Source organism: Oncorhynchus mykiss, chromosome 6 (genome assembly GCF_013265735.2).
Source record: "Oncorhynchus mykiss isolate Arlee chromosome 6, USDA_OmykA_1.1, whole genome shotgun sequence".
In the NCBI taxonomy this organism is placed as follows: domain Eukaryota; kingdom Metazoa; phylum Chordata; class Actinopteri; order Salmoniformes; family Salmonidae; genus Oncorhynchus; species Oncorhynchus mykiss.
The window spans coordinates 82,645,435-82,659,692 of record NC_048570.1 but is presented as its reverse complement, the minus strand read 5'-3'; the positions used below and the strand labels follow the sequence as shown (position 1 = coordinate 82,659,692).

At 41.8% G+C, this 14,258-nt stretch overlaps 1 protein-coding gene across 2 annotated transcripts; it reads left to right on the top strand.

The window, feature by feature from the left end:
- Positions 1–2,336: 2,336 nt before the first annotated feature.
- LOC110526698 (BTB/POZ domain-containing protein 1) lies at positions 2,337–12,970 on the top strand. 2 transcript variants are annotated; one of them, XM_036981185.1, is made up of 8 exons: positions 2,337–2,914; positions 4,023–4,179; positions 4,790–4,895; positions 6,107–6,304; positions 6,802–6,931; positions 9,621–9,708; positions 10,084–10,230; positions 11,253–12,970. In XM_036981185.1, the coding sequence occupies exons 1-8, from the start codon at positions 2,496–2,498 to the stop codon at positions 11,409–11,411; spliced, it is 1,404 nt and encodes a 467-aa protein (XP_036837080.1). In that variant the 5' UTR covers positions 2,337–2,495; the 3' UTR covers positions 11,412–12,970. The 2 variants fall into 2 exon arrangements, with proteins under 2 accessions (XP_036837080.1, XP_036837079.1); XM_036981184.1 differs by having other exon boundaries at positions 6,739–6,931.
- The last annotated feature ends 1,288 nt before the right edge of the window (positions 12,971–14,258 follow it).

Here is a 14,258-nt window from a genome sequence, read left to right as displayed (position 1 = left end):
TATAATAGTCAATTGAAACAATTGCACACTTCAGCGAACTCATTTAACAACAAACTTTTAAACTGCCCTATTGGTACCAGGGAATCCAGGTGGAATTTGTTTTGTAAGTTATTCCATAACTGTGGTGCATTCAAATTAAAGGCAGATTCACCAAACTTTGTGGAGACAAGTGAGACCTCGAGTTGCAAATGGGTTTGGTATTTCATATTTTTATATTTCAACAGGAAAGTGAGGTGGGTTGGAAGCTTGTGAAACAGAGCTTTGTAAACAAGAAGGGAGGTGATCTACGGGATTCTAGTGAGGTCTAGACGACCTTCTGATAAAGGATGGAGTGATGAGTATTAAAACTGTCACCTGTAATAAAGTGAAGGGAGATATGGTAGACGGCATCCAAAGGTTTAAGACTAAGAGTAGTGGCTGCTGCAATCAGGTAAATGGTGTCAACATACTCAAGAACTGTCAGGAAAGTTGACTGTACAATCTGCTTCCTGCTGTTCATGAAGAGGCAAGATCTATTTCTAAAAAATAAGCCCACTTTAAATCTTAGCTTTTTAACTAACCTCAGTATGTTTTTAAAAGTTACATCTTTATAAATCCAAAGCCCAGATAGTTATAGGTGGGAACCTGCTTGAAGAGAGAGCCATCCAATGAGTGAATATGTAGCCGATCTGAGACATTTTTCAGTTAATTAAAGAACAACATATATTTAGCTTTGCCTGCATTAAGTTCAAGTTTTAAATCAACAAGGGCTTTCTGTAATGCAACTAAATCAGATCGCAGCTCTAACATTGCTTGGTCAACAGTCGGTGCAATGGCATACAGAACCATATCGTCTGCATACAGATGAATATTACAAGATTTAATACATAGACCAATATTATTTATATAAACATTAAAAAGGACAGGTCCCAATACAGACCCCTGCTGTTCACCTTTCGTAATATTGAGAAAATTAGACTTGACACCATCACAAAGCACACATTGTGTCCTGTCTGTCAGATCGCTCTTAAACCATTTGAAATACTTATTGTCCAGGCCCATTTCTGACAGTTTTTGAATGAGTAGGGAATGGTCAACGGTGTTGAATGCCTTAGAAAGGTCTATAAATCAGGCAGCACAATGTTTTTTATGATCTAGGCAATCCCATCATCTAAAACAAGCATAGTAGCTGAAACAGTTCTATGCCCAGCTCTAAAACCACTAGTGCATATTTAGAATAGAGTGGGATGTTAAAAAAAGTTTGTAGCGGGGAGTTGGTCAGGGATTCTCGTACCTTGGCTAGGCAAGATAACTTGGAGATTGGCGGTAATTATCATAAGGATCTCCGCCTTTATGTATCTATCTATGTATCTATGTATCTATGTATCTATGTATCTATCTATCTATCTATCTATCTATCTATCTATCTATCTATCTATCTATCTATCTAGCGGTAATTATCATAAGGATCTCCGCCTTTATCTATCTATCTATCTATCTATCTATCTATCTATCTATCTATCTATCTATCTATCTATCTATCTATGTATATATATATATATAGAGAGAGAGAGAGAGAGAGAGAGAGAGAGAGAGAGAGAGAGAGAGAGAGAGAGAGAGAGAGAGAGAGAGAGAGAGAGAGATTAATATTACATTTATATATGTAAATATATATATATATTTATTCAGATTTTTCAGGGGGAGCTGCAACACCCTCAGAATCCCTACTTCCTGCGACTATGGACAGAGAGCTGTAATAAGAAGGGGTCAAGTGAATCATTTTACATCGATCTTTAGCAAGGCACTTAGTACATCACAGACATCAAATGGTTGAAATGAAAATAAACTATGTGAGTCTGTTAGAGCATTATTCTTTACAATCTGTTGAGGCGACTAAAGGACTACCTCTTTCAGAGACGATCCTTTCAAGCAGGTGGCCAGCTGAACTCTAACGCTTATTAAAAGCACTACAAATGTACACGTTGTCTAGTATGGGACCAGAGGCTGTCAAAACCCGCCGGGGCAATGAGGGGTTGGAGCCGTGTTTCAAAGATTTGACAATTTTCCAGAATTTAGCTGGAAAGTATTAACTAAAAAAACGAGTATATAAACTATTCGAGAATACTTGGCTCGTTGCAAAGCAGTTTTGCTCTGCCGCATTCGGATTGTGTGGAAATGATCAACTGTGTGTTGTCGTGTTTCGTGTCGGGTGTCTAATATGCATGATCCAGACAGATTTGTGGTAATTCCAAAATAAAGGTATTCAGTGATGCTGTCTGCTTGACGTGATACCAGAAAACAGCGCCACCTAATGGGTTAAAAGAAAACAACAAGAAGGATTCACAGGAAGAGACGTAAACCGCGGAAGTGTGCGTCATTCCTGGAGAGCGAGAAAGAAAGCAGTAACAAACACTGGCCCATTAGTCTGTGAAAAATTCGCAATAAAACGCAAAAATGCGTCATTAATATTTTCCACGGTTATCAATCGTAAAAGCCAATAAGGACAACGGTACGAAATGGCGACTGGGGGTGGTGGCATTGGTCCACCGTCCAATCTTGAAGGACGAGCATCAAATTTCGCCCATTCTGGAGCGGGAAGAAATGCTGGAGTGGCCTCGAATATGCCAGTCCCCGTGGTCGCAGCACCAATCTCACCCCCGTCGGGTGGCCTTCACCGGGAGCCTATGTACAACTGGCAGGCCACGAAGAGCTCAGTAAAAGAGCGCTTCGCGTTTCTCTTCAATAACGAACTGCTCAGTGACGTTAGGTTTATTGTCGGTAAAGGTAGACAGGCGCAGAGGATACCAGCGCATAAATTCGTCCTAGCTGCTGGTAGTGCAGTATTTGACGCCATGTTCAACGGGGGAATGGCCACCACCTCAGCCGAGATAGAGTTACCTGATGTGGAACCTGCAGCCTTCCTAGCCTTGCTAAGGTAACATCTATTGACCGACCATGCACTGCATTGCGATATAATATATTTATAGAGAGGTGTTTGTTACCCCAGTACGTTAGTTAAATTGTTCCCCTTATGTTATGAGTGCTGACATTGCATTGTCTGTATGATAATATTCATGTATTATTAACACATTAGAGACTGCTGCCTATAGGTATAGACTAGTAATCACTGGCCACTTTAAGGAATGGAACACTAGTCACTTTAATAATGTTTACATATCTTTCATTACTCATCTCATATGTATATACTGTATTCTATACTATTCTACTGTATCTTAGTCACTTAATAATGTTTACATATCTTTCATTACTCATCTCATATGTATATACTGTATTCTATACTATTCTACTGTATCTTAGTCACTTAATAATGTTTACATATCTGGCTTACTCATCTCATATGTATATACTGTATTCTATACTATTCTACTGTATTTTAGTCACTTAATAATGTTTACATATCTGGCTTAATCATCTCATATGTGTATATACTGTATTCTATACTATTCTACTGTATCTTAGTCACTTAATAATGTTTACATATCTGGCTTACTCATCTCATATGTATATACTGTATTCAATACTATTCTACTGTATCTTAGTACATGCCGCTCTGACATTGCTCATCCATATGTATATACTGTATTCTATACTATTCTACTGTATCTTAGTCCGTTCTGCTCTGTCATCACTCGTCCATATGTACATAGTCTTAATTGATTCCTGCTTAGAATGGTGTGTGTTTTATGTATATGTTGTGTAATTTGTTAGATATTACTGCACTGTTGGAGCTGGAAGCTCAAGCATTTTGAGACACCTGCAATAACATCTGCTAATTACGTGTATGTTACCAATACAATTTGATTTGATGTGAGTTGATGAAAGTGATATCAAACGAGGCTCCTGCCTGAGCTATTCCTGATTACTATGCCTAACTACCTCTTTTAAAAAATGAAACGTTTTTCTCTTCTATATGCAATGTCAAGCTTTTGTTTTAGAAGTCAAACATTCTGGTGTTCTGGAAGCCTGTACATCCCACCTTCTTTGACCACTTACTGTGTGTGTGTGTGTGTGTGTGTGTGTAGGTTCCTGTACTCTGACGAGGTCCACATAGGACCAGAGACGGTGATGACCACTCTGTACACGGCGAAGAAATATGCCGTTCCTGCTCTAGAGACTCAGTGTGTGGAGTTCCTTACCAAACACCTCAGGGCAGACAATGCATTCATGCTACTCACTCAGGTATATAGGGCTGCTAATATAACTCCTATTGCATAAACTATTCTACATAATACTGCTACTCACTCAGGTAGTATATAGAACTGGTATCATTAACTATATTACATAAAACCCTCATGTGGGTACTAAAGAATATGCCAGCTCTTCACTAAATAGAATAGACTACTGTAGTTCATCACTTAGAAAGAATAGCCAAGATGGCATCTCTGCCAATTCCTCTTGGGTAACAATTCAGAACAGGGTAATCAAAACTCCAAAAACTAAGCCATGACTGAAGATAATACACAGGCCTAGATGACTTGGGTAGTACTACAGAATAAACTAGCTTAAACACAGGTCACATCCCACACTGTCCATGTCCACTGTCCAAAGTATTTGCGTAGGCCAATGTGCTTCCAAAACAAAACATCTTCAAAAATGTAAGGTATATTCAAGTGTTCTCGTTTCCTGTTTTTGTTCTGTTGAGCGAGCAAGTTTGATCCTAGAATGTTGTATATTACGTTATGCCTTTATCAAATCAAGTGCAAATTGGTGGGGCGGTACTTGAACAGACAACTTCCCCATGTGTCTCATGCTGATGTGTCATCTTGGACCGTGCTCATTCTTTCTGCAGGCCAGACTATTCGATGAGCCTCAGCTTGCCAGCCTCTGTTTGGAAACAATAGACAAAAGCACCGGTGATGCCATAAACGCAGAAGGATTCACTGACATTGACCTAGGTATGCATCAGTATGGCCTATTATTCACACAGGAACATATCCCAATGATATACAGTGGATGATATACAGGAACATATCCCAATGATATACAGTGGATGATATACAGGAACATATCCCAATGATATACAGTGGATGATATACAGGAACATATCCCAATGATATACAGTGGATGATATACAGGAACATATCCCAATGATATACAGTGGATGATATACAGGAACATATCCCAATGATATACAGTGGATGATATACAGGAACATATCCCAATGATATACAGTGGATGATATACAGGAACATATCCCAATGATATACAGTGGATGATATACAGGAACATATCCCAATGATATACAGTGGATGATATACAGGAACATATCCCAATGATATACAGTGGATGATATACAGGAACATATCCCAATGATATACAGTGGATGATATACAGGAACATATCCCAATGATATACAGTGGATGATATACAGGAACATATCCCAATGATATACAGTGGATGATATACAGGAACATATCCCAATGATATACAGTGGATGATATACAGGAACATATCCCAATGATATACAGTGGAACCGCCAATAGACTTATAGTGTTGTTAAAAAGGAAAATGCTATTGCAACCTCTTTGCAATAAGGAATTGAGACCAAAAGCTCAATAGAAGTGTCATGTGTTTAATACCAAGGATACAGTCAGCTGAGTGTTTACAATTAGAAAGCTCACAACACATTTTATATTCTTCCCTTGTAGGTGTCACCTCCCCAGCTATACATTTTATGACCCCAATGAGTTTCCCTCTGGCTCCATGGAATGTCCATGGTCCTCTTTGTTTAGCCAGATGTCAGAATCACACCCCGTCCATCTTCTGTTCTGATCATTAGGTCATGGTTTCTAAATGAGCGTACACACAGTTTCATGGCCTAAACTCCATTAATACTCACAGTAATCTTTCACTAAACAGGATACAAACTAACTACAGTTTAACTTGAAACATGTTACATTTTAATAGAATCCATCAGTATTTTATTAGGATTCCCATCATAGAGGTAGTGGAAGAAATTGACTGCTTTAAGTGTGTGTTGGTTTCTGGGTGCGTTCTGGAGGCAATTGAGTTTAACCTTTGACCCTAACCTAACTATCATACCCTAACCCCTTCCCTTTTTGTCATACTGTGTAGACTAGACCTAACACTGAGCCTGTGTTTTTAGATACGCTGTGTGCAGTGCTGGAGAGAGACACCCTGGGGATTCGCGAAAACCGTCTATTTGGTGCGGTGGTGCGCTGGGCGGATGCCGAGTGTTACAGGCAACAGCTTCCCCTCACCTCTGAGAACAAACAGAAGGTTCTGGGCAAGGCCCTAACCCTCATCCGCTTCCCACTCATGACTGTTGAGGAGTTTGCTGCGGGTGGGCATCTCTCTGTCTGAGACATACACACAGAGACAGAAGCACATAAACAGAAAGACAAACACACACACTATCTAAAGTTGTAGTTTAAAATGCTAAATAAGTTAGAACTCTGCTTTGTCAGATTAAACATATCCTAAATGTTATTACTTTTTAATACGAGTAAGCACTGCTTTTCATCAAGCTCAGTTTTGTAAAATGTAAATACTTGAACATACTTGTAACCTAGAATTCATTTTGAACATAACGGTGTATAATCATTTTATAAATGTGTTTGTGTTTCTGCTGTCCAATGAACCCAGCCCTAGAAACCAGTTTGATATTAATTATTGTGCAACAGGGCCTGCCCAGTCTGAAACCAGTTTGATATTCTTTCTTGTGCAACAGGGCCTGCCCAGTCTGAAACCAGTTTGATATTCTTTCTTGTGCAACAGGGCCTGCCCAGTCTGGAATATTGTTCGATCGGGAGGTGGTAAATCTGTTTTTACACTTTACAGTAAACCCCAAGCCGCGGGTAGACTACATTGACAGGCCCCGCTGCTGCCTCCGAGGAAAGGAGGGCAGCATTAGTAGGTTCCAGCAGGTTGAAAGTCGCTGGGGATACAGTGGCACCAGTGACAGGATCAGGTGAGACTGTGTACCTGCTTGTCTACACTGTGACAATGTCCTACCGGCCCCTCACTATACAATTACAATGACTAAAAGCCCTTGCACAGAAATGACTTTTGTTTTGCTCGTATTTGTTTTTTGGACATGCAAATTATTCAGACGGAAAAAGATAAACTATTCATTCTAATTCAGATGATGGTGTGTCAAATGCAGCCTCAGTACAACACTGGTTTGTCCTTCAATAACCTATAAGCCTTTTTCTACAGACCTCGGTGGAGAGAAACACTTATGAGCGGCAGGTGGCCTAGTGGTTAGAGTGTTGGACCAGTAACCAGCAGGTAGCCTAGTGGTTAGAGCGTTGGGCCAGTAACCAGCAGGTAGCCTAGTGTTTAGAGTGTTGGGCCAGTAACCAGCAGGTAGCCTAGTGTTTAGAGTGTTGGGCCAGTAACCAGCAGGTGGCCTAGTGGTTAGAGCGTTGGGCCAGTAACCAGAATGTAGTCTAGTGGTTAGAGCATTGGGCCAGTAACCAGCATGTAGTCTAGTGGTTAGAACGTTGGGCCAGTAACCAGCAGGTAGCCTAGTGGTTAGAACGTTGGGCCAGTAACCAGCAGGTAGCTTAGTGGTTAGATTGTTGGACCAGTAACCAGCATGTAGTCTAGTGGTTAGAGTGTTGGGCCAGTAACCAGCAGGTAGCCTAGTGGTTAGAGCGTTGGACCAGTAACCAGCAGGTAGCCTAGTGGTTAGGGCGTTGGACCAGTAACCAGCAGGTAGCCTAGTGGTTAGATTCTTGGGCCAGTAACCAGCAGGTGGCCTAGTGGTTAGGGCGTTGGACCAGTAACCAGCAGGTAGCCTAGTGGTTAGAGCGTTGGGACAGTAACCAGCAGGTGGCCTAGTGGTTAGAGCGTTGGTCCAGTAACCAGCAGGTAGCCTAGTGGTTAGATTGTTGGGCCAGTAACCAGCAGGTAGCCTAGTGTTTAGAGTGTTGGGCCAGTAACCAGCAGGTGGCCTAGTGGTTAGAGCGTTGGGCCAGTAACCAGAATGTAGTCTAGTGGTTAGAGCATTGGGCCAGTAACCAGCATGTAGTCTAGTGGTTAGAACGTTGGGCCAGTAACCAGCAGGTAGCCTAGTGGTTAGAACGTTGGGCCAGTAACCAGCAGGTAGCCTAGTGGTTAGATTGTTGGACCAGTAACCAGCATGTAGTCTAGTGGTTAGAGTGTTGGGCCAGTAACCAGCAGGTAGCCTAGTGGTTAGAGCGTTGGACCAGTAACCAGCAGGTAGCCTAGTGGTTAGGGCGTTGGACCAGTAACCAGCAGGTAGCCTAGTGGTTAGATTCTTGGGCCAGTAACCAGCAGGTGGCCTAGTGGTTAGGGCGTTGGACCAGTAACCAGCAGGTAGCCTAGTGGTTAGAGCGTTGGGACAGTAACCAGCAGGTGGCCTAGTGGTTAGAGCGTTGGTCCAGTAACCAGCAGGTAGCCTAGTGGTTAGATTGTTGGGCCGGTAACCAGCAGGTAGGCTAGTGGTTAGAGCGTTGGACCTGTAACCAGCAGGTAGCCTAGTGGTTAGAGTGTTGGGCCAGTAACCAGCAGGTAGTCTAGTGGTTAGAGCGTTGGGCCAGTAACCAGCAGGTAGTCTAGTGGTTAGAGTGTTGGGCCAGTAACCAGCAGGTAGTCTAGTGGTTAGATTGTTGGGCCAGTAACCAGCAGGTAGCCTAGTGGTTAGAGTGTTGGGCCAGTAACCAGCAGTTAGTCTAGTGGTTAGATTGTTGGACCAGTAACCAGCAGGTAGTCTAGTGGTTAGATTGTTGGGCCAGTAACCAGCAGGTAGACTAGTGGTTAGAGTGTTGGGACAGTAAGAAAGGTTGCTGTTTTGAAAAACAAAGCCGACAAGGTTCTGTCAATGTGCCCTTGAGCAAGGCACTTAAACCTGATTACTCTGGATAAGAGTGTCTAATAAATGACAAAATGTCAAAATAATAAGTCGGTTCAACATATTTTTGGAGGGGGGTTGCTTCTGGCAGAGCCATAAAAAACCTGCCACATCACTGTTTTTTACAGTGGTGGAACATTTCAATGCAACTCAACACCCCCAAAATAGTTTGAGATGGTTGTTCTTCTATTGCAATGTGTGCTGTTAAAGGAGTCAACCAGTTGAATTTGAGCGATGGTCTTTCTCCAGCCTCATACCTCTTCACCACACTCCCATTGGCAGAGACGATTGCATGTGTTTTAATAAAGGCAGTGTTCGTCTCCCATTGGTGGAGTTTCTACTGCATGTGTATTAATAAAGGCAGTGTTCGTCTCCCATTGATGGAGTTTCTACTGCATGTGTATTAATAAAGGCAGTGTTCGTCTCCCATTGGTGGAGTTTCTACTGCATGTGTATTATTAAAGGCTGTGTTCGTCTCCCATTGGTGGAGTTTCTACTGCATGTGTATTAATAAAGGCAGTGTTCGTCTCCCATTGGTGGAGTTTCTACTGCATGTGTATTATTAAAGGCAGTGTTTGTCTCCCATTGGTGGAGTTTCTACTGCATGTGTATTAATAAAGGCAGTGTTCGTCTCCCATTGGTGGAGTTTCTACTGCATGTGTATTATTAAAGGCTGTGTTCGTCTCCCATTGGTGGAGTTTCTACTGCATGTGTATTATTAAAGGCTGTGTTCGTTCGTTTGAGGTTTCTAAAGGTATCTTGTAATTTCCATCTCCTGTAGATTTAATGTAAATAGAAGAATATCAGTGGTGGGTTTCGGACTGTATGGCTCGATCCACGGACCTACGGACTATCAGGTTAATATACAGGTAAGCATTTAATAATGAAGAGCTAATGATGTTATCAGCCTGGTAGCCAGACCAAATGTGTCCTGTTAGTGCTTTAGTCACACGATAACTTCTCCAATGTTCCTTACTGCGTATGAAGCACTAAGAGATCTGGTTACCAGGGTTGTGTCGAGTAGGGCACATAGTAACAAAACGTTTTGCAATGGAAAACCAAAAACCTGGGTTATTAGACAAGGTCAGGTAGTACCTTTCTGTTTCCAAATGTTTTTGTCCCCCGTTTGGTGCCAACTAAACACGATCCAGGCCATTATAGTGAATTTGTTCAGAAAACCTTTTTAATTTTTTTAAGCTATAGTGCAAACAGTAATTGACAATAATTGTATCAATTTTTTTCAGATTATTGAGAGTGACAAAAGCCTAACGCTAGCAACAAACGACACGGGCTTCAGCTGTGACGGAACAGCCAACACGTTCAGAGTCATGTTCAAGGAGCCGGTGGAGATTTTACCCAACGTTAGTTACACCGCTTGTGCAACCTTAAAGGTACGCTCACCCCATAACGACAGTACTCAGGTGCAACCTTAAAGGTACGCTCACCCCATAACGACAGTACTCAGGTGCAACCTTAAAGGTACGCTCACCCCATAACGACAGTACTCAGGTGCAACCTTAAAGGTACGCTCACCCCATAACGACAGTACTCAGGTGCAACCTTAAAGGTACGCTCACCCCATAACGACAGTACTCAGGTGCAACCTTAAAGGTACGCTCACCCCATAACGACAGTACTCAGGTGCAACCTTAAAGGTACGCTCACCCCATAACGACAGTACTCAGGTGCAACCTTAAAGGTACGCTCACCCCATAACGACAGTACTCAGGTGCAACCTTAAAGGTACGCTCACCCCATAACGACAGTACTCAGGTGCAACCTTAAAGGTACGCTCACCCCATAACGACAGTACTCAAGTGCAACCTTAAAGGTACGCTCACCCCATAACGACAGTACTCAAGTGCAACCTTAAAGGTACGCTCACCCCATAACGACAGTACTCAAGTGCAACCTTAAAGGTACGCTCACCCCATAACGACAGTTCTCAGGTGCAACCTTAAAGGTACGCTCACCCCATAACGACAGTTCTCAGGTGCAACCTTAAAGGTACGCTCACCCCATAACGACAGTACTCAAGTGCATGTTTACGAACAAATAGGCTATTGTGTTTTATTTTTGCCTCTGCTGCTAACATCAGCATAGTTATTATAGACTTGAATCAAATGTTGATGCAAACTAGTTTTGGTCTGTATTCTACTAGATCATCAACCCTGTGTGACCACAGTTGAGACTTTGTATGAACATTTTAATCGTCAGCTCATCTTAAAGGGATTGTTCACACAAAACAACTACAGTATAAACAGTTATTTGTGTATTGTGTCCATTAGTTCACTGTTACAATTTTTTAGGAATGTTTTATGTCAAACTTTCAAGGTGGATCATTTCAGTACGTTGCGAAAACTGCGTTTTGTGCATAATTTCTCTTTGCTAACAATCCACTTGTCTCCTGTAGGGCCCGGACTCTCACTACGGCACTAAAGGGTTAAAGAAAGTGAGCCAGGAGTCCGCCACGGGGACCAAGACCACCTTTTTCTTTTTCAGCTCTCCTGGGAACAACAACGGCACGTCAGTGGAGGACGGACAGATCCCAGAGATCATCTACTACACCTAGTACTACACCTAGACAACTCCTCACCACACCTGGGTCCTGTAGAACCATGGACCCGGACTCGTCCATGAAACATTTTTGCATTTTGGTTTCCGTTGCCGCACTTAAACAAAAAAAAATTCTGTTGCTTGTACTATTAAACATGGATCCCTAGTAAACACGACTGGGTTGTGTTCGGTAGGCAAACTTGTTGCAGCTAGAAACGCCATGAATAGAGATGACGTGATGACTCATTGCGGCATATTTTTTCTAGGTAATGTATTTCTTTCTGAACGTTCCGCAATGTTGTTCCCTGCTGAACAATGCCCTGGGTCAGGTAGACACCATCTACCACACCTAAACCAGGGGGCCATGTTCTGTAGGCATAGAATGGAGGAAACGGAGTGCGACTGGGAGGTACTACCTGAGCTTGTCCAATAAGAAGCACTTGTTTTCTGTTCCAAAATGTTTTGCTATGGTGTGCTCCAATGAGAACTACCTATGAGGTTGGGTAAGTCTGAGAGTGGAATGGAATGGCGCCCTGCAGGGAGGATTGTAGCCTGGTTCCAGATCTGTTTGTGCTCTGGCTGAGTCCATTTCTGTCGTTGTCCAAGACGATTCCAGAAGGAGTTGGCAAAAGGGCAGAAACAGACCGACACCCAGGCTAGGGATTGTGCCTTCTGCTGTTCAGGAACGGATACAAAGACTTTTGGAAACCAAAAGGAGTGGAGTAGTGTCGGTCTAGTCTGCTGGTTTGTGAACTTGGATGTGTGCGAGATCAGTGGATGCTGGTGGGAGGAACTATAGGAGGACAGGCTCATTGTAATGGCAGGAATGGAATAAATGGTAAGGAGTTAATGTGGTTTCCATATTTTTGATACCGTTAAATTTATTCCATTCCAGCCATTACAGTGAGCCTGTCCTCCTATAGCTCCTCCCACCAGCCTCCACTGTGTGAGACATTTTACATAATAGAACTGTAACTCAAAAAGGATTGTTACATGTAGAGATGTATAATAGGACTGTGGACTGGCTGGAATCTGGGTGATGGTAGACAATGACACAGTTGGAAATGTTCTATATTCTACTACTGGCTTTCTGTGGTCCGTACCTTCATCAGGGAATCGCTCACTACAGTGCTGGTGTCTGGAGTGTATTCACTAGACACTGAAACGGGAAGGGACTACCTGAAGAAACTCGTTTTCATTGCAAAACGTTTAGCTATGGTGTGCACTTATGAATACACCCTATGTAGTGTAAAATCGCAGAGTGCCCTTCACTGTTCGATCAATGTCATTTCGTAGTTTGAGTGCTGACGTGGTAAAAGTTCCACTGTTTTCGTGCTTAACCTTCATTGATTATATTTGCAGGTGGGGCTTTTCATGTGCAAATAAAATCTTAACTAGTGAGTCTGAGTATTTGTGCGTATGTTAAAGTTTGCCAATGTATGTTACATGCTTTAATTTGTTTCCTTAGCATGTCATCTAAGAGTAAGACAGGATAATATTGTGACTGTTAATTGCTGAAACAAGTGGAAATGTATATTTTTATCTCTCTGCAATAAAGTATGTTGACACCAATGATGTATTTGTCTGATACATTCTGAAATGATTCAGTGAAGTGTCATTAAAGCTACAGTCTGGGATCGGTGAAGTTGTTCAACAATACGTCACAGATTTAATGCTCTCAAACACACCCATAATCTGGGAAACAGTTCAACAATACATCACAGATTTAATGCTCTCAAACACACCCATAATCTGGGAAACAGTTCAACAATACATCACAGATTTAATGCTCTCAAACACACCCATAATCTGGGAAACAGTTCAACAATACATCACAGATGTAATGCTCTCATACATAATGTAGGACTATACAGAAAGATGGGGGGGAATGGCAACGTAACAAGTAGTTGTAATACTACAATAGTTTCTGTAGGTGGAGCTCCAAGTTAAATCAATGGCTCTCCAACAACACCTGCTCCAACCTATCTTCAAACCAGTTCATAGGGACCCTGAACCCACTCGCTGTGCTGCAGGCTTTTGTTCCATCCCAGCATTAATACTTGATTCAACCAACCAAGGCTTTGATTAATAGTTGATTAGCTGAATCAAGTGTTGTGCTTCTAGGCATACATTTTAAATAGCTTTGTACCTGCATGAGTTCCAGATCTAAAACCAACCACCCCTGGCCTCTCTTGTCCATGCTATGGAAATATCGTTTTTCAAATGTCCACTTATTTGATTTTCTACAATATCAAAGGTAATATACATCAGATAACATGCTAGACAAGTTGGCCTGCCTTGTAGGTAATGGAGGAGAGAGAAAGGGATATGCTTGTTTTTTAGTTTCATATGCTGAATTGCTTTGGTTGCTTGTCAAAGATGCAGCAGCTGTTTTTTGTTGTTGTTAATTGAGGAATGCCACTCCGGCAAGGACATTGGCCTGTGAGAAAAAAAAGTTACATCACTTCCACATTAGGCATACTTTACTGGGAAGAAATATGTGTTCAATTGTCAAGCTCAGTAAATAATCTTATTGAAATAGATATATTTCGTGCAAAATACATTTTGTGAAAAACAATTTGCCAAATGGTGTAAAAATTGGCAATATTTTCCAGAATCATACTTGGGGCTGGGTTTGAGAGGTTGGTGAAGAAATGTTCCCATTCCACCATGCTGAATTCTCAGAACATCTGACTGTCTCTTACAAACATCTAAACACAACATAGCTCTTGAATAAGGCAGATAAGTAACAGTTATAGTAGACTTATTCCAGACAGCTATCGTTGAATAGTAGACCTATTAAATATCAATATCAATATTTTACAAACCAATTGTCACACTACATGGACAGTAGCAGAGAGGT

Bases quoted from the DNA above. Each gene is read 5' to 3' on its own strand.
- LOC110526698 (XM_036981184.1), top strand. From the start codon at position 2,496: ATGGCGACTGGGGGTGGTGGCATTGGTCCACCGTCCAATCTTGAAGGA. The intron at 2,915-4,022 runs GTAACATCTATT...GTGTGTGTGTAG, and splicing joins GCCTTCCTAGCCTTGCTAAG to GTTCCTGTACTCTGACGAGG. The intron at 10,231-11,252 runs GTACGCTCACCC...TGTCTCCTGTAG, and splicing joins CCGCTTGTGCAACCTTAAAG to GGCCCGGACTCTCACTACGG.